This window comes from Urocitellus parryii, chromosome 2 (assembly GCF_045843805.1).
Source record: "Urocitellus parryii isolate mUroPar1 chromosome 2, mUroPar1.hap1, whole genome shotgun sequence".
Classification (NCBI taxonomy): Eukaryota; Metazoa; Chordata; class Mammalia; order Rodentia; family Sciuridae; genus Urocitellus; species Urocitellus parryii.
The window spans coordinates 147,931,900-147,958,853 of record NC_135532.1 but is presented as its reverse complement, the minus strand read 5'-3'; the positions used below and the strand labels follow the sequence as shown (position 1 = coordinate 147,958,853).

The following is a 26,954-nucleotide window of genomic DNA, read 5'->3' as shown; positions in this document are numbered from 1 at the left end:
CCAGGTCATTACCCTCAAAAGGGATTGTGGGATTCTGGTGTCTTCCTCTTTATATTTCTTGGCTTGAGATGTGATCATAGGCTCCAATATGCACCGTGATGTGCCATCCTTGCCACAAGGAGCCACTCAATCTTGGACTTCTTTTCTTCCAAAAATATACCATATTTTTTCATAAGAGGCCTATTTTGTATATTTCATTGTAGTAATATGAAGTTTCCTAATGAATGCTTCATACAATTCTTTTTAGCCTGAAAAGCCACATGCTTGTCCTAAAGCCAATCACTCTCCTTGCTGCAGAAGACTGAAGATGAGGCTCTAAGGGATAAGTCTGAACACACAGACCCTAGGAAACCCCAGAAGGGGGCAGGAAGATAAATCCAAAAAACAACAAAAAAAATCTTAGGGCTATTTTCCTTTTATCCTGAAAAACAAAGATAATGTCCGCAGGTATCAATCTTACTATTTCCAATAGAGGCCTTAAAACTACCTCATTGAGCCATGGTTCTCATACAATTTCTGAAAGGTCCCAGACCCTCTATTCTACTTAAGTTGGATATTCAGTTTGAAATCATGCAAACATACATACCTGATTTTTGGGAAATGATTTTGGGAAATGAAGTAGTTCAAAAGCTGCTGTTCTGATAATAAAAGGATCTAATATTCTGATTTGATAAGGTTGGTAAATCAAATTTAAGGCTGGTTTCTTCCAAAAACCACTAGTGTTCTGAAATAAAGGGTATAGAAAATAAAATACAGTTGTCTTATTCTTTTGAAGGAAAAACACTAAAGGAATCTGAAGGCAGATCAATTTTGCCAACTTACTATTTTGCCATCTGACAACAGTTCGAACAGCCACTTTAAGTCAAGTGGTTTAAAAGCAGCCAGAATCACCGTACTATTGGGGTCATTGTGACTTTGATCTGAAAAAACAGATTCTGGATAAAAAAGTCGGAAGGTTGTCCTTCTCCCAACTTCCTCTTCATGTTCTAAAACAGGACCATTGTTCATTCTGTGGGTAGCAAGACACACAAGATATATAGACAGGTGGAGAATAAGCCATTTTCATTATAGTTCTCAGAGGCTTCAGAATTGGACAAATAGCCATTTATCTTGTGCTCTGAAACCACACAGCCACTGATCAATCTTTTACATGTAATGGCTAAGGAGATAATTCCTCGAAAGAACTAGCTGTTTGATCAAAGGCAAAAAATGTTCATTTGTATTTTAAAATTAATTGTGGAGCCAAGGATAATTCAATTTTACCTCCAGGAAAACTGAAGACTAAATAAAAGAGATGGGCGCACAGAATACTAGACTTAAAAGAGACCTTGGGAGACAACCACAGAAACACCGTTGGATTTACCCATGAGAGCCCTGAAGACCTAAATATGCCCATGGCCACAGTGTTGTGGCAAGTGGATGTGTGTCTAAACAACTAACAGATAAGAAGAATCACATTTAAGCTGGCTTGAAGACCCATCAAAATCGTGCTTCTCTGAAGTGCAAGAGCACCATTGTACTGGAGCACCACCAATGAAGGTCTGTTGCTAGAATGAACTAAAGAACAGCAAAAGATCTACTGTTAGGTTTGTGTATGCTCAAAGCCAAGGTCAGACATGCACTATTTATGCACACACTATGAAAGCATGGCATAAAAAAAGAATACTTTGTTTCCAAAACAGTGTCCCCTAGGAGGATAAATATTGCTTTGCCCTTTGCCTCTGACTTTGTGTAATATAAGACAGTCTTAATAACATTTGAAATGACTTTCAAAAATTTACACCATGTTGTTTTCCTACAAGGGCTTGCTGTGGTTCTAAATGGTCAGATTTAGACGTTTTACAAGTACAGAAATTTGTGAATGCTTCAAAATTATTTTGTAAGTAAATTACCAAAGCTTTCTGAAAATGGAAAATAAATAAAATATGGTGACCTTGCTCTGTAGAAACCAGCTTGAAGCCAGTAAAACTTCAGAACACTGCCCGGTCACCCTGATGCGTTACCCCAAAGCACTAGCTTTCCCACAGAAGACTATTCTTAGCTACTCCTAACACATTTAGACCAGATGATGAACTTACCTCAAACTTTCATTGAGAAAATGGAAACATTTTATTTTTCCGCCACTACATCTAAGGGAATGTTGGTTAGCTCTAGCCACAATCCTGGCTCCTCTTTCCATTACAAAATATTAACCATGCTTGCACTCTGTACCCCATCCCCCTCTCTCTCTACCACACCAGTGTCTTTCTCCACTCATTTCTATTAGTTTAACAATATACTCCAGCAGTGTACTACCATCATCACAAAAAAAACATGTCTTTCCTTGATTCTGTAACCATCTCCAACTGCCAGTTCATTTTTCAACTCCCCTTCAGAGCAAAATGTCTCAAACGAGTTGATGACACTGATTTCTCCATTTCTCCATCTGCATTCTCTCCAACCCATTCCAAGCAGGCTTTTTGCCATCTTATGCCTTTAAACTTACTTTTGCCAAAGTAATAAAGAGTTACAGATTGACCATCTAATGGTCTCCTCTCTGTCCTTGTTTTACATGAGCTCTCATCACTATTGGGATGCAGTTGATCGATAGTCTCTCTCTCTCTCTCTCTCTCTCTCTCTCTCTCTCTCATCAAAAACACTGTTCTCTTGGTTTCTGTGATCACCTTCTCATTTTCTTTTTTCTTCACTGGTACACCCTCTCCATCTCCCTTCACTTTGATCAATTTCCCTCAATGTGTTAAGCTCTATGCCCGTCCTGGGCCCTCTTTTATCCCTCAGTCTCTCCCTGGGGACTCTCACCAAGTCCATAGTATTAACATAGCTCATAAGCCTCTTCCATTGAAACTAACTTTCTGTGTGACTTATCCACTACGTCTCTCAAAAGCATCTCAAATCTAACATGTAAATACAGAAAATCTTACTCTTCTAAATCTACTTATTCCTGCTCCTATCAATAAATGATCATCACTATCCAGCCACCCTTTTAAGTTGAAAACAATAGGCAACACCCTTAGTGGTTTTATTCCCATTAGCCCTTACATCTAGTAAAGCAATAAACCTGCTAACCCCATGTCTGTAACATGTCTCTGGTCTGTCCACTTGCCTACTTCTATTCTGACCCAACCATCATCTCCTACTTGAATGTAGCAACTTAAAGAACTCAAATGCATTCCTCTCTTGCTTAACCTTCAAAAGCTTCCTGGTATACTTAAAATCCAAGCTTTTAATCCTAGTTTACAAAATCCCACACAGCCTGCTCCTTGCCACCTCTTTAGCCTCTGATCACACCTGAGCTTGCTGCCCTCAAACTTTGCTGATTACTCAAACACAGGTTCCCATCCTGAGGATCTAAACAGTCTCTCTGTCTGGACTGCTCTTCCTATGATGTCTGGACTGCTCTTCATATGGCTGGTCCTATATGGTCACTAAGATCCTCCTTAATATGGTCACCCATTCCCAAGTACCACTCAACCATTCTCTGTGATCTTTTTCTAATTGGATATATGACACTTAATACATTTTCTCATATAATTATTGTTTTCTTCCTTCCATCAGAATGTAAGCCCCACGGGGAATAAAAGCACTATTCTTATCCACTGCTATCTCCCCTGCAGCTAAAACTGTACCTGGAATATTAAAAGGACCTAATAAATATTTGCTAAGTCAGTGACTAGAAATCTAGGCCTTACTCTAGCCAAAGTAACTGAGTGAGAAAGTTGTGAAATCAAGTACATAAACAAATTGAAGCAATTTTTAAAACACAGCTGCCTAAAGTAGGAAGCCATATTCTCTTCAATTCTAGGTTGGCAATATATTTACCTTATTATTACATCATAGGAGTCGATTTTCTCTCCTAAGCTCTTATTCTTCAAAACTCCTCCATTGCCCACCACCACACACCTTTTACATGGCACCCTGTTGGGCAAACAGACAAGTCAGAGATTAAGCGATCTTTTATAGAATGGGGTGATTCCAAGAACCTTTTCCTACTGTTAGGAACCCTATGCCAAATTTCACAAGTAGAAAAGGAACCAATTGTTACTTATAGGTGTAGATACGTTTATACATATGTGTATATACAGATAGATATAGATATGTTTATATATGTATACACATACATATATATATATGATTCAAGAAATAATATTCTATAGGAACAGTGTATGATCATTGTCAACAAATACCTCTCAGCAGCCCAATTTCTCATCTGATTCTTATAACCACTCAGGGAGATACATAAGCCAAATATTCCCATTATATAAATGGAGAAATAGGTTCAAAAACATATAACAATTCCAAGTTACACTTCCAAGAGGTGGTACTAGCATTTAGATACAAAATTAGAGGACAGCAGACCCCTCCACTTGGAGTTCTGCATGTTGTTGTTGATGCCAGTGTGTTTTACATTATGTACACGTTTTGCCAGTGTTACCCATTCCTCTGAGATTCTATCTCTGGTTTTGTGTTGCATCTCACGAGTGACAAAGCAGATGATGGATTCTGGTGGGGAAAGGGCAGCCTCTGTACTCTGCCCATTCTTACTTCAATTTCCCCAAAATGGACTGGTCCTTGGAGCTTAACCAAAACAAACTACAAGTGCACTCTATGTTCCTGGCAAAGAGCTTTAAACTAGGCCACAAAGGGGGACTTCCTACTGCTGGCTAGCATCGGCCGAGAATCACAGATTGTATCCTGTTGGCTCTCAGAACACATGGCCTTGGCCCATCTGCCTCCTAGCACTTACCACCAGCCAACTAGACCTTACCACTAGCCAACTAGACAAATGAACAAATAAAATCCTTCTCTAGGGAGCAAAACTACAGAAGGGAAGGCCTTTGAAACTGTCCTCCCAGGGACCTCATGATATGGGAAGTCTAAATTTAGAAAATGTGTTTCTCTGAGAACCATGAAACCAGCAGATCAGTTGAACTCATGACCTTAAAGTGTTTAGGAAATTAATGAGCGGCAAAATTGAACAAATGCTGTAGATTATTTAAAAAGAAAATGCGAGAACTATTTAAAAGAGCCTGGCACTGGGCAAGTTAAGAAGAGACTGTACACATCCCCTACAAATTCACAAGCTACCTTTCTTACATAGAATTTGTATCCCTCATCTAATTATTTTATAAATTTTAATGCTTACATTTTAAAAACACTTAGCACATTTTAATGGGAGTCCTCAGCTCTCAAATATTAATGAGTCATGTCTAAAGCAGTGTCTCAGACAAGGACAAGAAGCACCAGTTTTATACCAGGGCTTTGGGGTGGGAGACTATCTGAAAGACATACAATGTCCAAAACCACACATCATGGGCATGTCACCTGTCACAGAGTGTTCTAGAGGTGTGTTTGTTTACATCTCTTCTTAACTAAGGAACTAACCTATCTCTAGATGCTTTATCAGCAAGTGTGACTTTAGTTCCCAATCCCTGGAAGCCAAGTTTATCAAAGGCTCACTACTTAGGGCCATGACTGAAAGGGGAACATGGTTGAGTATTGAGAACTGTCCTCTCTCTCTCATTGCCATTATCCTCACCAGGTCCATCCCGTGAATGCTTTATGACAGGGGAAATTTCCATGCTCACAGTTTGCTTGGCCTTTCCTAACATCAGGGTCAGTTTAATGGAAATTAGAGGCTGAACCTCCTGAGGCTGGCTCTATCTCCCCACTGGGAAGGGGACAGCTGAAAACAAACAAGATGGAAACAACAGGTCTTCCCAGGGAGATAACTAACCTCACAGTGATAGCAGAAGAATATCTATAATTATGGTACCCATTCTAAACCTCTCCTTCCAATGAGGGTCAGAGGCCACTCCCTTGACAAGTGAAGGGTTGCCTTGTCCTGAGCCCAGGCACCCCAGGGGCTCCAGCATCCATCCTGGCTTACAGTCCCCAATCTGCCAAGAAGCTGCCTGCCACCATCTATACCAAATACACAGGGTCAAGGCCACCAGCATACTCCCAGGGGACTCCAACAAAGGACTTATGACCCACAAATCTTACCTCTAAAGTTGACCCCAGAAATAACTTGTCTCAATCTCAGACATGGCCAGTTCCATTTTGTCACTTAGCAATGAACTGATGGGTTGAATCTTAATATTTACAGAAGTTTCCCCTCTATCAGACTAGATTGCAGATGGTCATTAAGTCCTAGGTAATGCTTGGCATCATAATCTCAGGCTTAACCAAGGGGTATCTGTCATATTACATACCATCTGTTGTACTGCATATGCCACATCACTGGTCTCCCTCAAGCTCCCCGTCCTGGACCTCCTCCCATAGACCCTACTGATTTGCCTCTAGCCAAGAGTAAAAAGGGAAGTCTAGGACTGAAAGCAGATCTCTTTCCCAGGATCTTCCAGGACTAGCTACCTAAAGGGCCTCATTCCTTGTGCTCAGCCTCTCAACCTCCTCCTGCTTATGGTCTCAGCAGATTCAAGGACTTATGAAAAATGAAATCACACAGACACTCTCTCACTTCAGGAAACTTCCAATCCAAAGACTCTTCACACTTTAATGTTGCCACATTTTTAGGAATTTCACTTTCTGCTTTCTTCTCTGTCAACATCATAGGGGACAGGTAGAAGAGAGGAAGAACCCTTACACTAAGAAAAACTGGTCAATGCCTTTGAAAGGAAACCTTTTCAGTGAATTCACATGCTTCAGTTGATTGCTACATGAGTGTGTGGAGGTCATTTTTCTCATTCATGTCTAAAATAAAGCAGGTACCTGTTACTTCAACTTGAGAACCGTTTGGGAAATGCACATGCCTCGAGCTGCTCACCCAGAAAACAAAATAATTCCAGAGTGCCTGTTACCTGTTAATGGAAAATCCAAAAAGCTGCTGAACAGCAGTGGTAAAATATTACACTTCCCTCAGGTGAAAGGCATGTTTCCCATACAGTCGGGCAAAGCCAGCAGAGGGAAGCTAGGCAGAGGACAATATAGAGGAAAGAAATTTGAGTTGCCCATATCAAATCATTCATGATATGTCTTCTTTTCTGAATGCTTTCTCTTTGGCAGCATAATATGTATTAAAGCACATCACTCCAACTTCAGTGTTAACACTGGATGGCGGATGTTTCAAATGAACTTCATCCTGCGTGCCAGATAGCAGAGCTGTGCATTCAGAAGCCTACCTTAGTGAGCTCATTTCCTCTGTAAATAGCTGGCCTAGAGATAGCCATGTGACTCATCCCTGGGCAATAAGAGACTAGGAAAGTCTGTTAAATGATTTCCAAAGAGATTTTGTCCCAGCATAAAAAAAAAAAAAAGTCTGAGCAGAACACTTTGTTTTCACCTGCCCCTTCCTTTCTGCCTAGACTTTTCACATCTGGTGACATACAGTTACAGTAGCTATAGCCACCTTGCAAGGAAAGAAGAGCCCCAGGAATGCTACCCTAGAGCCCTAACATCACAGAGCCGCTAATTCAATCTCACTACCACAGTCATTCTATGTTCAGGCAGCAGGCAGTTCAAATCTAGGAAGCATCATTCAGATAACTGTGTGTGTGCGAAATGGCTGCCCCCAGGTAGAAACAGGGCACCCTGAAAACTGGGACCATAAATCTGCAAATCTGAAACCACATATTTATGCAATACATACAATAATAAATGTTCAAATGAGTTTTGGTTAGGAAACTATTATTTGCATCCTGAAGAACCTAAAATGCTGTACAGGGAACTAGAGCTGGAGGTCTAGCTCCTCATTCTGGCTCCCCCACTTAGTACTTCGGGGAACTTTACCTAGTAATCTGACCTCTGTGATTTCAATTTTCCTTTTAGTGAAGTAAGTGTCATGAATGTTGTTAATACTTTGGATGTCATCATTTTCCTCTGAGGATGTGTACCACAGTTTCTATATCTTTATGTAACAACACAGCAATGTTGTAATGGCTGAACTAGCACCTTCACCATGCATGACTCACTCTGGGGATGTCACAGTTTCTTCTTACCCTCAAGTTCTGTCTCTGGCCAAAAGGCTGTGGAATAAAGAAACCTTGCAAAACAGCAGGACATTAAAGATTCAGACATTGGGAGTCCTTAAAGCATTAGGACTCTCATTAACAAATACATTGCTGATGTCTAATTTTTTAAAAAAAGTTTTCTAAGAGCATGCTCCTGCCTTGAATGGTAACCAATCTTACCCTGTTTGGCTGAGGCTGACATAATAGATTCTGCTTGAGTGATCAACCAGGTAGCTTTTACAAATCATCATCCATTTAGCAGGCAACAGACTTGACATAGGTGCTTGACACAGGTAGGTAAGATATTTATGGGTAATTATTGTATAACCATCTATGCTGCAGAACTAAAGAAGTCTTCTTAAAATCTGGTACACTTTCAGAATGCAATGCTGGTGGATGAGGGTGAGGATATAACTTGAACATTTTTGTGGGAGCTGAGATTTTTATGCTAATGTTTCTGTTGCTTCTAACTGGGGGGGATATACTCCCCCTGGGACCAGGGTGCAGGCTGGTACCAGGGAGCAACATGGATAACAAGGAAGGCTCATGGCTTTGGAATATTGGCATACTTTAATTATTCCTCTTCTGTACTATAATTCCTTTAAAATAGTCTCCATCTATAGTGAATTTCATTACACATAGTAGTCTCATGTTAGATGTACTTTGGGAAAGAGGAACCTGAATCTATGAAAAATCATCATCATCAGTAGCAGCAGGTGAGCTTAGTTATTACAGAGCAAAGTTATTAATTGACTTCAGAATCCTCAGAGTGGCACAGAAACAAACGGGAACCATTGAAATGATGGAACATACTGATAAAAATAGTTAATTGTCTGTCATTAATCAGGTTTCCCTGTTCCTTAAAAATTTAAAGGTGGGTACACAGTTACCTGGAATACAAGCAATATTTTCCAGTCTACCTTGCAGCTAGGTGTTGGCTTGTGCCTGACTCCCACCCAATGGGATATCATTAGTGGTTGCTAGTAAATATTTAGCAACCAATTCTAGGGGCAGGGGGCAAAGGAGGAAGCTCTGGTTTGTAGCATTTGCCAAGCCTCATGGTGTAAATACTCCCACCATGGCTGATTTCAAGCTTTCACTTTGGTATCATGAATATGGAAATAGGAAGATGCAATTAAGTGTTAAAAATGTGATTTCTGTGAGATGTCGTTAAAGAGGGAGGCAAGTTTAAAGGGTGGGGTCATGCCCCTCTTCCCTTCCTCCTCCCTGCTGGCAGAAATGCAAATGTGATTGGCAGAACTCCAGCTATTATATTAGACCCTAGGAGAAGCCACAGACCAGAGAAGAAGCCTTAGCCCTGATGATCACAGAACTGTTGAGTTAGCCCTGCAACATTTTGTAGACTTCATGTATGTGAAAACTATGAGAACTATATTTCAAGTTTTCCCATTCACAGAATCTATCCCAACTAAGAACACCATGCATTCTGTTTGAGATTCTGAACAAAACTAGCACTTGTACCTGGTAGAATCTTAAAGGACTCACACTTGAAATAACCACAGAAATGTCTGAATCATTCTAGAGGATGGAGAGAATATAGGGAAATTACTTGAGCAGAAGAAATGGACACAGGCTGGTGGTGGAGAGTGGAGGCACTCCCAGTGACAAAGAGGAGAAAGGGAAAGGAATAGAAAACCAAGTCAGCAAGAAGGAAGGAAATAGTCTGGCCAAGGCGCACACAAGTGGCTGAATGCCTGTGGGAGAAAACAGCTAAACAAAGCATAGTTTAGTTCTATGATAAAACAAGGCAAAAATAGAACTACCAGTCATGCACCCTCAATAATCTAACAGGAGTTTACATTTATAGAACCAAAGACTATAAATACTTGCAGATAACTTGCTGAAAATATTTAAGGAATAGCCATTATCACTCTTTTTTTAAAAAAAAAATAGCCATTATCACTCTTAACTAATTCAGGCACTGGAGATAGAGTCATCTAGGTTCACATCCTAGCTTTGACACTTACCAGCTATAACAAACTGTGCATGTTTGCCTTGCCTTGGTTTCTCTGTTTGCGAAACTAGAGAATTGAGCCAACGCACATATGCCAAAGGTCTGTACAAAACAAAGATCTATAAATGAGAGCTATATAAAATATTAGGTAGAAATATATGTAAATGGTTTCTGTTGATATGCAATCAAAATTGAAATGAAATGAATAGCATAGTTTTAAATAAGAAATTAATTGATAGCCAAAATCATACTGAATGGGAAAAAACTGAGAGCAATTCCCCTAATATTACTCTCACCACTCTTATTCAATATAGTAAAGAAATCTATCCAGAGCACTCAGGCAAGAGAAAGAAAGAAAAGGCAAACACAGAGGAAAGGAGGAAGTCCAGCTATCTTTGTTTACAGATCATGATTCTGTACATAGAAAAATCAGGAGGACTCCATCAAATACTTTTAGAACTGATAAACCAATTTAACAAAGTAACAGGATACAAAATCAACATACAAAAGTCAGTCACTTTTTTTACACCGATAAAAGTCAGTAGCTTTTATATACACCAATTCACTGAGAAATAAATCAGGAAAGTGAGTACATTCATAATAGCCACATAAAATAAGATATGTAGGAATAAATATAATTGAGGAAATAAAAGACTTCTACAATGAAAATTATAAAACACTGAAGAAAGAAATTGAATACATTAGAAGAGGGAAAAACCTTTCAGGATCACCAATTAGGAGAATCAATATTGTCGAAATGGACATTCTACCCAAAGCAGTCTACAGATTCAATTTGATCCTCAATGACATTTTTCACAGAACTAGAACAAAGTCTAAAATTCATATGGAAAAAAAAAGACTCCATATAGCCAAAGCAATCCTGAGAAAAAAGAACAATGCTGGAGGCATCACAAGAGCAGATTTTAAAACATACTACAGAGCCACTGTTACAAAACAGCATGGTATTGGTATAAAAGCAGACAACAGAAAGAGAAGAGAGAACCCAGAATCTTCAGCCAAGTGATTCTCAATGAAGGGGCCACAGACACATAGTGGGAAGAGAGCAGCACTTCAACAAGTGTGAACTGGATGTTCACATGTAAAAGACTGAAACTGGAGCACAGTCTCTCACCGTGAACAAAAATTAATTCAGAATGCATCAAAGACCTTAAATATAAGCTAACACTTTGAAACTACTAAAAGAAAACACAGGGGAAACACTTCAAGGTCTTGGTACAAGCAATGATTTCCTAGGTAGGACTCCAACCGTCCAAAAACAAAGGCAACAGTTAACAAATGGGATTACATCAAATTAAAAAGCTGCACAGCAAAGGAAACAATCAGCAGAGTGAAGAGACAGCCTGCAGAATGGGAGAAAAATCTTTTCCTGCTACTCATCAGAGCACTAATATCCAGGATATATAAGGGACTCAAAAAACTTAACAAAAACAAGTAATCCAACTAATAAATGTGCACATGATCTTAAAAGACACCTCACAAAAGAGTGAGTACAAACCACTATATGAAAAATCTTTAACCATCAAGGAAATGTAAGTCAAAACTACATTGAGATTCTATCTTGCCCCCAATCATAATGGCTATTACCAAAAAAAAAAAAAAAAGTAACAAATTTTGGTGAGGTTGTGGAATAAGAGGAAACCTTGCATACTCTTGGTGGGAATATAAATTTTTTTTAATATTTATTTTTTAGTTCTCGGCGGACCCAACATCTTTGTTTGTACGTGGTGCTGAGGATCGAACCTGGGCCAGGCAAGCGCGCTACCTCTTGAGCCACATCCCCAGCCCGGGAATATAAATTAATATGACCACTATGGAAAACAGTATGAAGGTTCCTTAAAAAAACTAAAAATAGAACTACCCATATGATCCAGCTATCGCTATCCCACTCCTGGGTGTGGGAGATATATATATATATATATCTCCAAAGGAAATGAAGTCCGCACAGAAAAGAGATACCTGCATTCTCGTGCTAATTGTAGCCAAGATATAGAATCAGGTTAGGTGCTATCAAAAGACGACTGGATTAAAAAAAAAAAAAGGATATATATACACAATGGAGTAGTATTCAGCCATAAAGAATAATGAAATCCTTTCATTTGCAGGTGCATAGAACTGAAAGACTTCATGTTAAGTGAAATAAGCCAGACAAAGAAGAACAAGTATCATAGGTTTTCTCTCATATGTGGAAACTTGCAGAGAAACAGAACAAACAAAAATGATGACTTGAACATAGAAGAGGCACTACTAGGGATTGGGGTATGGGTCAGGAGCAGGGGAAAGGGTGGTAGGAATGAGGAGGGAAGGAATATAGACAAGATCAAAGTTCAGTATTTTGCATATATGGAAAAACCACAGCAAAATCCATTAATTTGTACAATTAATTGGTTAATAATTATAATAAAAAATTAATTAAAAATAACAAACAAAAATCAATCAATTATAGTACATAATATACACTTCAATAATCTGGGTCCCCAACAGAAAAAAAAAAAAGACAGACCTTAACAAAACCTAACACTGCTCCTGCAGCTCCATTGTGTAAACTTTATCTCACTTTCACTTCCTGGCCCACTACAGCTGTCTTCTGCACCCACTAAATAGCACATTCAGCAAATCCATTCTCTTGGGCAAGAAGGGAAATTCTGTCATTGTCCCATGTTTAATAGACACCTGACATTTTTAAACCACCCACATTCTCATGTTAGCCCACCAGCCAAATTCTAAAATGTGGCTTAAACCTTATGAAATGGGCCCACCTGCCAACAAGTCTATCTGGAAATTCAATTTGTACAGGGTTATCTTAGCAACAGAATTTTCTAAAAACTTAAACCACTGTAGTCAACAAACATATATCTAAGCAAGCTGTCTGCTTCCTTCAAATATATTTCTAGTAGGGGGCAAGGAAGAGAACAGCTTCCAATATCCAATAGTTAACCTTTTTAACAAGAGAAACAGAAGGAGTTAGGATGACGTATGGGAAGGTATGGGAAACAACCCATGAATGGTATGAATTAATTCTTAAGTAGAAACACCTTAGAAAAGGTGACCATGGGTTAAAAATGTCCTGGCTTAGAATGAGCACTACTCATCATTAAAACTTGCAAATTCAGTCAAAAAGTTATGTACTTCTAAATTGAGTTTGTAGTTCATTTATTTCAAGTGTAATAAGAACAAAAATATAAACTACTTGTCAATTACTACCTGACAGAGGATTAATATCTAGGATATACGAAGAACTCAAAAAATTAAGGCAAAAAGAACAAGTGATCCAGTTGATAAATGGACAAATGAGCTGAATAGATACTTCTCAAATGAAGTACAAATGGCCAATAAATACTGAAACACTATTTAGCATCGTTAGCCATTAAGGAAATACAAATCAGAACTAAATATTCCATTTCATCCAGTCAGAATATTATCAGTTGGCTATTATCAAAAAAAGGAAAAGGAAAAAAAATTATCACATGTTGTTGAGGTAGTGGAGAAAAAGGAAAAAGAAGGCTTTAATTATACACAGGTGCTATGGAATTTTCCTGAGTAAATACATACATCTCTTTGGGCACATTTTTTTAACCATCTTAGCTAAAATTAAAAGTCAAAGAGAAGCAAGGAAATAAACTCACTTGTCAAACTCATCGAAGAGATCACAACTCTGCAGTTTTGAAAGAGCAAGTTTAAAATATGCCTCTAGAAAAGAAATGGAATGTTATGAGTAAGAAGATAATCATGACTTCTCAGGTAACTAATAAGCCACCTTGCTCACTACCCCCCAAACCTATTTCCAACTGGTAAGGCCACATCTGGTTTAATGTGTGAAAAATTAATGATACAACTACAATTACCCCGACACTACTCCATAAGCACATTCAAAATGGTAATGCTCTAAATGTACCTCACCAAAACCCCAGAAAGAAATAAGATGCTTAACCTGAAAGCAATCATAAAAAGTAATTAAAAATTTAACAGTATCTGATGATTCTGAAACTGACATTAAAATTAAAACGAAGAGTAAGTTTAAACCAATTCTCAAATTCTCTGCAAAATATTTTTAAAATACAAATAAAACAATCAAAAAAAAAAACAAAAATAAGCAGAATCAGTCAAAAAAATAAAATCTGACTCACAAAAGCATAGGCCTGTGAACTCTTCGGTTTTATGTGTGTGTGTGTGTGTGTGTATAAAAATTAGATGTTGATGGACCTTTATTTTATTCATTTATTTATATGTGGTGCTGAGAATCAACCCTCACATTTGCTAGGCAAGTTCTCTACTGAGCCACAACCCCAACCCCACTTCTTGGGTATTTAAGGTCTCCCCAAAAATCTAGAACTTAAAGCTTTATGGCCAATCAGTTCTCAATGAGCAGAAGCAAAAGTGCTTTGTCATTAGGAGATGGAATAATTCCCTCTAAATTTAGCAAAAGTGAAATACCCACTAGTTAAATTAAAAGGCTGATCAAGAAGCTAAAACTCTCTGATGAAATAAACAAAACAAATCAGGTAAAAGAGGTGAAATGGGGAGACAGGAAAGAAGTTAACATCCAGGGTTATCCCGTTAATTCTTTTTATGGGAAGGTGGGTACTGGGGATTGAATCCAGGGACTCACACATGTTGACAAGCACTCTACCACTTAGTCATATCCTCAGCCCCTCCTGTAATTCTAAATTGGAATAAAGTAAGGTAGAGAACTCATAAGAGTCACCCTGTGACAGAACAAAAAGTAAAACACAGCATCTCAACAACAAAAATCTACCATCTTAATTACTTAACTCAAAAGCAAGGGATATTTCTGTTTTAAAATATAATTCCCTTCATCCCATCCCCCCAGTTGTATCCCTTAGGAATCATTAGGAGGCAGAAAGATTAAAAGGCCTTGGAATTATACAAACTTGTGGTTCTCATCAAAGAGGACTCAAACTTAACAGGAAAGGTTCAGAAAACTGCTACTGACCTGATCTTTTTGTCCCATAGGGCAAATAAAACTGATCACTACCAGTGACTATAGCAGTATTCCTAAAATCAGACACACACAAAAAGGGATGAATCTGAGGAAACCTGGAAGAAAGAAAGAAAAAAAAAAAAACAAACTGATTATGAAAGAGCATTCTATATTGGCAGGCTTTTCAGACAAGTACTGAAAATAACTATAGCATGTAACTGAAGTTGTATTTTTAAAATCTTTTATGTAAGACAGCATTAGATATTACATAGAATGGAATATGCAGTGGAACTACACACTGGAATAGAAACACTTTCCAAGTACTGAGAACAAAATTTTGTTACAGTGGAGGTGAAAACAAAACTTTAAAACAGCACCAAGCAATCAAAGAATAGCCAGGAAGGAACAAAGGGAAGTAATAAAGGTACTGATACTAAGTCATTCCTAAATGTTAAAAGGACCATTTGTATGTTGTTGTCTCGGCTGTAAAAACATATTAAAAAGTAGATGGAGCTAGAATGTAACTCTTCCCTAATGTCATTAAATTAAGATTTACCCAAGAACAAGAGTGTGGGCATTCATCTTCTTACTGCCTGCTTTGCACTGAAGGCAACCCCCAATCCTCTGGACAAGAAAGCTTGATCAGCATAGGAATAGCCTCTGTTTTTCTTATTTTTAGTGCCTAACACAGAGTTTAGCATATTTAACAAAGTGATTAAGTAAATTTCATTTTTTTTTCCCTGTGCTGGGGATTGGACCAAGGGCTTTGTGCATGCTAGGCAAGCTCTACCACTGAAGTACTTCCCCAGCCCTCCAAATCAATCTTTTGGGATTTTTTTTTTTTTTTTTTTTTTCCCACTCTTTTTTTTTTTTTTATTGGTCGTTCATAACATTACATAGTTCATAATACATCATATTACACAGTTTGATTCACGTGGATTATGAACTCCCCCTTTTACCCCATATACAAATTGCTGTATCATATCAGTTTCCCTTCCATTGCTTGACATATTGCCTTTCTAGTGTCTGATGTATTCTGCTGTCTGTCCTATTCTCTACTGTCCCCCCTCCCCTCCCCTCCCCTCCCCTCCCCTCCCCTTTTCTTTCTCTACCCCTTCTACTGTAAATCATTTCTTCCATTTGTATTATCTTGTCTTGCCCCTCCTTTCCTCTTATATGACATTTTGTATAACCCTGAGGATCGCCTTCCATTTCCATGCAATTTCCCTTCTCACTCCCTTTCCCTCCCACCTCTCATCCCTGTTTAATGTAAATCTTCTTCTCAAGCTCTTCGTCCCTACCCTGTCCTTGTTTACTCCCCTTATATCAAAGGAGTCATTTGGTATTTGTTTTTTAAAGATTGACTAGCTTCACTTAGCATAATCTGCTCTAATGCCATCCATTTTCCTCCAAATTCTATGATTTTGTCATTTTTTAATGCAGAATAATACTCCATAGTATATAAATGCCACATTTTTTTTATCCATTCATCTATTGAAGGGCATCTAGGCTGGTTCCACAGTCTTGCTATCGTGAATTGAGCTGCTATGAACATCGATGTAGCAGTGTCCCTGTAGCATGCTCTTGTTAGGGCTTTAGGGAATAGACCGAGAAGGGGAATAGCTGGGTCAAATGGTGGTTCCATTCCCAGCTTTCCGAGAAATCTCCATACTGCTTTCCAAATTGGCTGCACCAATTTGCAGTCCCACCAGCAATGAACAAGAGTGCCCTTTTCCCCACATCCTCTCCAGCACTTATTGTTGTTTGACTTCCTAATGGCTGCCAGTCTTACTGGAGTGAGATGGTATCTTAGGGTAGTTTTGATTTGCATTTCTCTGACTGCTAGCGATGGTGAGCATTTTTTCATGTACTTGTTGATTGATTGTATGTCCTCCTCTGAGAAGTGTCTATTCAGGTCCTTGGCCCATTTATTGATTGGGTTATTTGTTATCTTATTGTCTAATTTTTTGAGTTCTTTGTATATTCTGGTTATTAGGGCTCTATCTGAAGTGTGTGGAGTAAAGATTTGTTCCCAGGATGTAGGCTCCCTGTTTATCTCTCTTATTGTTTCTTTTGCTGAGAAAAAACTTTTTAGTTTGAGTAAGTCCCATTTGTTGATTCTATTTGTTAACTCTAGCGCTATGGGTGTCCTATTGAGGAATTTGGAGCCCGACCCCACAGCATGTAGGTCGTAGCCAACTTTTTCTTCTATCAGATGCCATGTCTCTGATTTAATATCAAGCTCCTTGATCCATTTTGAGTTAACTTTTGTGCACGGGGAGAGATAGGGATTCAGATTCATTTTGGTGCAAATGGATTTCCAGTTTTCCCAGCACCATTTGTTGAAGATGCTATCTTTCCTCCATTGCATGCTTTTAGCCCCTTTATCAAAAATAAGATAGTTGTAGTTTTGTGGATTGGTTACTGTGTCCTCTATTCTGTACCATTGGTCCACCCGCCTGTTTTGGTACCAGTACCATGCTGTTTTTGTTACTATTGCTCTGTAGTATAGTTTGAAGTCTGGTATCGCTATACCGCCTGATTCACACTTCCTGCTTAGTATTGTTTTTGCTATTCTGGGTCTTTTATTATTCCATATGAATTTCATGATTCTTTTATCGATTTCTGCAAGATATGCTGTTGGGATTTTGATTGGCATTGCATTGAACTTATATAGGACTTTTGGTAATATCGCCATTTTGATGATGTTAGTTCTGCCTATCCATGAGCAGGGTATATTTTTCCATCTTCTAAGGTCTTCTTCTATATCTTTCTTTAGGGTTCTGTAATTTTCATTGTATAAATCTTTCACCTCTTTTGTTAGGTTGATTCCCAAGTATTTTATTTTTTGGGGGGATATTGTGAATGGAGTAGTTGTCCTCATTTCCGTTTCGGAGGATTTGTTGCTGATATACAGGAATGCCTTTGATTTATGCGTGTTGATCTTATATCCTGCCACTTTGCTGAATTCATTTATTAGCTCTAATAGCTTCTTTGTAGACCCTTTTGGGTCTGCTAGGTATAGAATCATATCATCTGCAAATAGTGATAATTTAAGTTCTTCTTTTCCTATTTTTATGCCTTTAATTTCTTTCGTCTGCCTTATTGCTCTGGCCAGTGTTTCGAGGACTATGTTGAACAGAAGTGGTGAGAGAGGGCATCCCTGTCTTGTACCAGATCTTAGAGGGAATGCCTTCAATTTTTCTCCATTCAGAATGATGCTGGACTGTGGCTTATCATAGATTGCTTTTACAATGTTGAGGTATGATCCAGTTATCCCTAATTTTTCTAGAGTTTTGAACATAAAGGGATGCTGTACTTTGTCGAATGCTTTTTCTGCATCTATCCAGATGATCATATGGTTCTTATTTTTAAGTCTATTGATGTGGTGGATAACATTTATTGATTTCCGTATATTGAACCAACCTTGCATACCAGGGATGAATCCTACTTGATCATGGTGTATAATTTTTTTGATATGTATTTGAATCCGATTCGCCAGAATTTTATTGAGGATTTTTGCATCAAGGTTCATTAGAGATATTGGTCTGTAGTTTTCTTTCTTTGAAGTGTCTTTGTCTGGTTTCGGAATCAGGGTGATGTTGGCCTCGTAGAATGAATTTGGAAGTTCTCCCTCTTTTTCTATTTCCTGAAATAGCTTGAAAAGTATTGGTGTTAGTTCCTCTTTAAAGGTTTTGTAAAACTCTGCTGTATACCCGTCCGGTCCTGGGCTTTTCTTAGTTGGTAGTCTTTTGATGGTTTCTTCTATTTCCTCTATTGTTATTGGTCTGTTTAGGTTGTCTATATCCTCCTGGCTCAATCTGGGCAGATCGTAAGACTCAAGGAATTTATCTATGCCTTCACTATCTTCTATTTTATTGGAGTATAAGGATTCAAAGTAATTTCTGATTATCTTCTGTATTTCTGTAGTGTCTGTTGTGATATTGCCTTTTTCATCCCGTATGCTAGTAATTTGGGTTCTCTCTCTTCTTCTCTTCGTTAGCATGGCTAAGGGTCTGTCAATTTTATTTATTTTTTCAAAGAACCAGCTTTTAGTTTTGTCAATTTTTTCAATTGTTTCTTTTGTTTCAAATTCATTAATTTCAGCTCTGATTTTAATTATTTCTTGCCTTCTACTTCTTTTGCTGTTGTTTTGCTCTTCTTTTTCTAGGATTTTGAGATGAAGTATGAGATCATTTATTTGTTGGTTTTTTCTTTTTTTGAGGAATGAACTCCAAGCAATGAATTTTCCTCTTAGAACTGCTTTCAATGTGTCCCAAAGATTCCGATATGTTGTGTCTGTGTTTTCATTTAACTCTAGGAATTTTTTAATTTCCTCCTTGATGTCTTCTAATACCCATTGATCACTCAGCAACCTATTGTTCATTCTCCAGGTGGTGCTTGATTTTTCCTTTCTTCTTTTATCATTGATTTTCAGTTTCATTCCATTATGATCAGACAAGATGCATGGTATTATCTCTACCTCTTTGTATTGTCTAAGAGTTGCCCTGTGACATAGTATATGGTCTATTTTTGAGAAGGTTCCATGTGCTGCTGAGAAAAAAGTGTAGCTACTTGATGTTGGGTGGTATAGTCTATATATGTCAATTAAGTCTAGGTTGTTAATTGTGTTATTGAGTTCTATAGTTTCCTTATTTAACTTTTGTTTGGAAGATCTGTCCAGTGGTGAGAGAGGTGTGTTGAAGTCTCCCATGATTACTGTATGGTGGTCTATTAGACTCTTGAACTTGAGAAGAGTTTGCTTGATGAACACGGCTGCACCATTATTTGGGGCATATATATTTATGATTGTTATGTCTTGTTGGTGTATGGTTCCCTTGAGCAGTATGAAGTGTCCTTCTTTATCCCTTTTGATTAGCTTTGGCTTGAAATCTATTTTATTAGATATGAGTATGGACACTCCTGCTTGTTTCCGTGGTCCATATGAGTGATATGATTTTTCCCAACCTTTCACCTTCAGTCTATGTACATCTTTTCCTATCAAATGCGTCTCCTGTAGACAGCATATTGTTGGGTCTTGTTTTGTGATCCATTCTACTAGCCTGTGTCTCTTAATTGGTGAGTTTAAGCCATTAACATTTAGGGTTATTATTGAGATATGGTTTGTTCTTCTATCCATATTTGTTTATTGATGTTACTAAACCTGATTTGTTATCCTCTTTGACTACTTTCCCCCCTTTACTGTCCAACCTCCCATTGTTGGTTATCAATGTTATTTTCCATTTCCTCTTCCTGTAATGTTTTGCCAAGGATTTTTTGAAGAGATGGTTTTCTAGCTGCGAATTCTTTTAACTTTTGTTTATCATGGAAGGTTTTAATTTCATCTTCTAACCTGAAGCTTAATTTCGCCGGATACACGATTCTTGGTTGGAATCCATTTTCTTTAAGCGTTTGAAATATGTTATTCCAGGATCTTCTAGCTTTTAGAGTCTGTGTTGAGAGATCAGCTGTTATCCTGATTGGTTTACCCCTAAATGTAATCTGCTTCCTTTCCCTTGTAGCTTTTAAAATTCTCTCCTTATTCTGTATGTTGGACATCTTCATTATAATGTGTCTAGGTGTGGATCTCTTATGATTTTGCACATTCGGCGTCCTGTAGGCTTCTAGGATTTGGGATTCTGTCTCATTCTTCAAGTCTGGGAAGTTTTCTTGTATTATTTCACTGAATAGATTGCTTAATCCTTTGGTTTGGAGCTCTGTGCCTTCCTGTATCCCAATGACTCTTAAGTTTGGTCTTTTGATATTATCCCATAGCTCTTGAATGTGCTGCTCATGGTTTCTTAGTAGACTTGCTGAGCTATCTATGTTCTTTTCAAGTTGAAATACTCTGTCTTCATTGTCTGATGTTCTATCTTCTAAGTGATCCACTCTGCTGGTAGTATTCTCAATTGAGTTTTTAAGTTGGTTTATTGTTTCCTGCATTTCTAGTATTTCTATTTGTTTGTTTTTTATTACCTCTATCTCCCTGTGAAATTGATCTTTTACCTCCTGGATTTGTTTGTCGATGTGATCTTTCATTGTCTGATTTTGCTGTCTCATGTCTTCCTTGAGACTCCAGATCATCTGAAGCATGTATGTCCTGAGCTCTCTATCTGACATTCCATCTGTTGCAGCTATTACCTCTTCTAAAGTTGAGTTGACCTGCATTGCCTGTGGTCCTTTCTTTCCTTGTCGTTTCATACCGCTGGCGTTTCTTTCTGCTTGGTGAAATTGTTGTGTCTTTGATATTTTCCCTCTATTTATTTATATTGCTCTTGTATAGTTGGAAAATCACTCTTGCAGGGCAGGTAGTGGTTGTGATCCTCCTCCAATTAGTGTGAACCATCTACCATGCTGGCAGGCCCTAGGTCTGCTTTGCTGGTCGGTCAAAGGTCCACCTACTCAGCAGGCGCCAGGGGCACCTGTGTCACTCCGTAGGTTGCTGGGCCTAACCTCCTGATGGGTTGCAGGTTCGCCTCGTTTGCAGGCTCTGGGGGAGGGGCCGATTCCACCCCTCAGCAGGCTTTGGGCCCGCTCTGCTGTTGTTCACAGTCCCCCGCCTACCTGCAGACACTGGGGGAGGGGACGGGCCTAGCCCTCAGCCGTCCACCGGACCTGTCCTAGTGGGTCCGGTCCGCGTTCCCTGCAGGCGCGTGTATCTGCTGTCTCTTGGCTGGTTGCTGGGCCTGACCCGCCCGCCCTAGGCTTGCAGGTTCGTCTCGCTTGCAGGCACTGGGGGAGGGGCCGGTTCCGCCCCTCAGCAGGCTTTGGGGCCGCTCTGCTTTTGTTCACAGTCCCCCGCCTACCTGCAGACACTGGGGGAGGGGACGGGCCTAGCCCTCAGCCGTCCACCGGACCTGTCCTAGTGGGTCCAGTCCGCGTTCCCTGCAGGCGCGTGTATCTGCTGTCACTTGGCTGGTTGCTGGGCCTGACCCGCCCGCCCGTGGCTTGCAGGGTCGCCTCGCTTGCAGGCACTGGGGGAGGGGCCGGTTCCACCCCTCAGCAGGCTTTGGGCCCGCTCTGCTTTTGTTCACAGTCCCCCGCCTACCTGCAGACACTGGGGGAGGGGACGGGCCTTGCCCTCAGCCGTCCACCAGACCTGTCCTAGTGGGTCCAGTCCGCGTTCCCTGCAGGCGCGTGTATCTGCTGTCACTTGGCTGGTTGCTGGGCCTGACCCGCCCGCCCGTGGCTTGCAGGGTCGCCTCGCTTGCAGGCACTGGGGGAGGGGCCGGTTCCGCCCCTCAGCAGGCTTTGGGGCCGCTCTGCTTTTGTTCACAGTCCCCCGCCTACCTGCAGACACTGGGGGAGGGGACGGGCCTTGCCCTCAGCTGTCCACCGGACCTGTCCTAGTGGGTCCGGTCTGTGTTCCCCGCAGGCACGTGTATCTGCTGTCTCTTGGCTGGTTGCTGGGCCTGACCCGCCCGCCCGTGGCTTGCAGGTTCGCCTCGCTTGCAGGCACTGGGGGAGGGGCCGGTTCCGCCCCTCAGTAGGCTTTGGGGCCGCTCTGCTGTTGTTCCCAGTCCCCCGCCTACCTGCAGACACTGGGGGAGGGGACGGGCCTAGCCCTCAGCCGTCCACCGGACCTGTCCTAGTGGGTCCAGTCCGCGTTCCCTGCAGGCGCGTGTATCTGCTGTCACTTGGCTGGTTGCTGGGCCTGACCCGCCCGCCCGTGGCTTGCAGGGTCGCCTCGCTTGCAGGCACTAGGGGAGGGGCCGGTTCCGCCCCTCAGCAGGCTTTGGGGCCGCTCTGCTTTTGTTCACAGTCCCCCGCCTACCTGCAGACACTGGGGGAGGGGACGGGCCTTGCCCTCAGCTGTCCACCGGACCTGTCCTAGTGGGTCCAGTCCGCGTTCCCCGCAGGCGCGTGTATCTGCTGTCTCTTGGCTGGTTGCTGGGCCTGACCCGCCCGCCCGTGGCTTGCAGGGTCGCCTCGCTTGCAGGCACTGGGGGAGGGGCCGGTTCCGCCCCTCAGCAGGCTTTGGGGCCGCTCTGCTTTTGTTCACAGTCCCCCGCCTACCTGCAGACACTGGGGGAGGGGACGGGCCTTGCCCTCAGCTGTCCACCGGACCTGTCCTAGTGGGTCCGGTCTGTGTTCCCCGCAGGCACGTGTATATGCTGTCTCTTGGCTGGTTGCTGGCTCTTTTGGGATTTTTATGAATCAGAAAAAATGAGATTTTTGAAAGGATCTTAAAGTTCATATTAAAATGCTGTTTTCACCCAGCAGAAGGACTGGCTGGTACTTACATGCTGCAGGACAAATATAGCTAATCCTAACCACAGTCCCACACCTGCCACCATCTTTCCTGCCACATCATGAGTTTTGTGCTTAGTCTAAAAATTGCAGGTGGAGATCAGAGTGATACAGGGGCTTCAGAGGGCTGCATGACAAAAAGTAAGACTCAGGAAGAGTGAGAGAGCCTCAATTTTATCCTGGCTTTGTCACTCAGGAGTCATAAAACTTGAGCAAGTCAAAAGAGCTTAATGTTTTCAGAGCTGAATTATGAAATGACACTGCATTCAGGAGAAGGAAAGTAGGTGAGACCAGCCCTCTCTGCTCCAGCTATGATGTCCCAGATTCAGCTGTGATAGTGATAGCAGTCTCAAGAGCCAGTCAACCTGCAAATGTCATTTCTATATCAGTGTTAATCTTGAACCTAGGATCTGCCTTGGGAAGAGGAAATATCAGGTCACCTGATTTGACCTTGAGAGAAGGCTCCTGAGCTTCCCAGTCTTCCTTGGAAAATTGAACCCTAGTTAACTGCACCAATAAAAGACTTGCTTGGAGTTAGCACTAGGAACACTGATGCTAACTAATGACTAATATTTCCAGTTGGACCTTGTACTAGATGACTTTTATTTATTTCTAAGTGAAATAATTGTTTGATATCATATTTCAGACATATCAGGGGCTCAATAAGTATTAGCTTTACCTGTAATAATTATATTACATTGCATATACTACAGTGCATCATATCACAAAATACTGTTACATGTTACATTGTATGATATCACATTGATTAGAAATTTTTCCTTTTACTGACTTTTAGTGAATTACATAGAATGCAAATAATTATTAATCTATGTACAGAGTAATGACTACTTATTGTAATTGTCACATTGTATATATTACAATGTATATACACTATAACATATGATACACTGTATATATATTGTACATATAAATATATACTACAGTATATAATATTATATTAGAATATATATTATATTTCCATGATTGTTATTGGTAAAAAGCCTGGCAGGGCAGGTAAAGTGCATTAGTCAATGTAGGTGAAGAAACTAAAGGTAGGAAAAGTGATGTAACTCATCTGGGGTCACTAATGTGCTCATGACAAAACTAAAATCCATGGGCAAACTGAATTCTGAAGAAAGGTGTTCACATTATAACACTCCAGGTTTTTATGTGCAACTTCCTGATTGATAATAATAATTCCTCTCTTTCTGAGAATATGGCAAGCTCTAGGGGACTATGCTCACCTGACAAGTACAAATCTACTTGTCCCTTAGATGACAGACTTACAGACCTGCTGAACATATGTACTTGTATTCACACTTTATTTAACCTTTTGGGGTTTTCTCAAGATGTAAATATCCATTTTTTAAATTAAAGTTATAGAGTACCTTGATTCTAGAGTAGCATATTAACTTGTTATCTGCCACCTATATGTGGCTTATGAAATCAATTTTTGGAGTAATGATCAGCATACTTCAAAAAATATGAACAGAACAGAACACAGTATATCTTGGATAGTAAGGGTAAAATATTGTTTTTTTTCTTATTATAAATATATATGTGTACTGTGTTCAAGTGAAATGTCTTTATTATGAGTCATAGTCAAAAAGTATAAACACACTCATCTAGTTTTGTAGTGGCCCAACCTGGACATGCATCCATGGAAAGACTACAAACAGCTATTGCATGTAATCATGTACAAAAAATTTGTACGTTTCTTCAGTTTTTCAGAGCTGACTGATTTCTAAGGGTCTGTGGCCGCAAAGGTTAAGAACCAGTAATGGGAAGACATAGTCACATAATATAGTAAAAGAAATTCTGAATTCTGGGATGCTTAATGAAAAAATGCTGAAGATTTTATATCCATTTTATACAATTAAACATGATCATTTATGTCTCTTATTTTTTATTATCTAGAAGACTTTTGATCAGCAATCTATCAAAGTCAAGATACACAGAAGTACATGTGTGGATAAAAAAAAAGCACTTTGAAAATCCTGACAACTACAACAAAAAGTCATTATTTACATTGCATATAGATTAATTATTATTTGCATTCTATGCCATTTACTAAAAGTGAGTAAAAGTCTGGGAAAATATTTTTTATTGTGAAAATAAGTACTCTTATTTAAAATTTCAGAAAAATATGCCTGTTAAAACATGGTTCATTTTGAAAACTGATAGTTTGTTAGTAATCAGAAAGTGCTAGGAAAGCAAGAACATCAGTTTTAACTTCTTCAGTTATACAACTGGTTAAGTGAAAAATGTAGTGAAAATGCTAAGGACTTTCCACAGCTCTGCACTTATGGCATGATTGGCCTGTCATGCTTTATTGATTTCCAACTTTAAAAGTATAGGTGCAAAGGGTAATACATTATGATATTAAATCAAATACATAGCCAAGAAAAATTTCTCCCTATTAATGTGGTTTATGGAATCTTATTTCCTGATTCAAAATATTTAGTATTTTGTCCTTTTATTGCTTTAGAAACTTTGATTATCAATTGTCTAAACTCTCAAGGCTAAATTGTCCTTGACTTTTTCCCTATCCATCCAAAATTTTGCAAGGTAATATCTTTGGATCCCTCTCTGAAAAATTACAGAAATTAAGTTTAATTAATATGATTTTTTTAAATGTGCAAAGCTCTAACTCTGGTTTTTAAAATATAGGAAATAAAAGCATAGCATCATTTCAATGCCCAGATGTCAATATAAATGGCATCAGTATAAAGACTTAAGCAAATCTCAAACACAGGACATTAGTAAATAGGACATTATGCATTGATTTAATGTTAACAAGAACAAAAAGCTTTATAATAGGTAAAAGAACCAATATACTGTATTAAATTGAATATTAACCTAAGCAACTGTAATTTTTACAAATTCTCCAATTTCATAACTTGTTTTTGAATAAACTTTGGCCTCACTTTTAAAATTAAATGCCTATTCAACAAAGCTTATTGAATAAACCTATATATGCAAATTTACACATTAGAAAACCAGAGTAAACAGGAGACATCATTCAAAGACAATGAATAAGTCCTATTCTTTTTCATCATCTGTGTGGTCAAGTTGCAAAGGTCATACTGTCCTCTTTGCTTTTCCTAAGCCACTGCTTCCTACCTCTTCAGGAATCTGATTCTCCTTTTCAGAATCTTTAGGGGCAGCCTGAAGAATTTTCCATTTCCTTTTTGCCACTGGGGAGTTGGACATATACAAACTAGATTCCCTCCTGCATACTTATTTCCAGCTTTCCTTGATGAAAGCAATGTAGAATTAGTGGCAGAGGTGAAGGAACCAAAGACCTTTCTTGGAGCTTGAGAAGCTACCACTTATCTGGGACACTGTCTGCTTTTGTTCAAACAGGAGGAGATGAGAAAAACGCAGATTCACAGCCAAAGGTATTTCACAGAACAAGGACCAAAATTTCTAATCGTAAAGTTTGACTTAGAGGCAAAGGAGAAGAAACCACAAAATAATAAGAGTGAAAATAGCTTGGGAACAAGGTAGGGGAAATACAACCTAAAGAATACTTATCATTTTTATGACCAAACCTAAATAACACCTCTCTAATCTTAGTTGTGTGGAAAGAATACTGGTCTGATTGAGTTCTTTGGTACCTTTTCTTAAAATATGTGCAGAGCTCTGACTAAAAGCACAGAAAAGACACAGGATATTCAAGCTCTTCCTTAACTATGGTGTGCCCACCTTACACTGTTAAGATTTGTATGAAAAAAAAAAAATAGTAAACCAGTGTTGAAAACAATTGCAAACATGAACATTTTGTATGCCACAGGTTTGT

The 26,954-nt window shown here is 39.4% G+C and overlaps 1 protein-coding gene across 4 annotated transcripts in view; it reads right to left on the bottom strand.

The window, feature by feature from the left end:
* Nucleotides 1–26,954, bottom strand: part of St3gal6 (ST3 beta-galactoside alpha-2,3-sialyltransferase 6) — a 70,950-nt gene that overhangs the window by 4,778 nt on the left and 39,218 nt on the right. For all 4 annotated transcript variants that reach the window (XM_026402426.2, XM_026402427.2, XM_026402425.2 and 1 more), the window contains 5 exons: nucleotides 14,915–15,018; nucleotides 13,587–13,650; nucleotides 3,820–3,915; nucleotides 823–1,009; nucleotides 587–724 (listed from right to left, as the gene is read on the bottom strand). In XM_026402426.2, coding sequence (XP_026258211.1) covers nucleotides 587–724; nucleotides 823–1,009; nucleotides 3,820–3,915; nucleotides 13,587–13,650; nucleotides 14,915–15,018 — 589 coding nt within the window. The remainder of the gene's footprint in view (nucleotides 1–586; nucleotides 725–822; nucleotides 1,010–3,819; nucleotides 3,916–13,586; nucleotides 13,651–14,914; nucleotides 15,019–26,954) is intronic.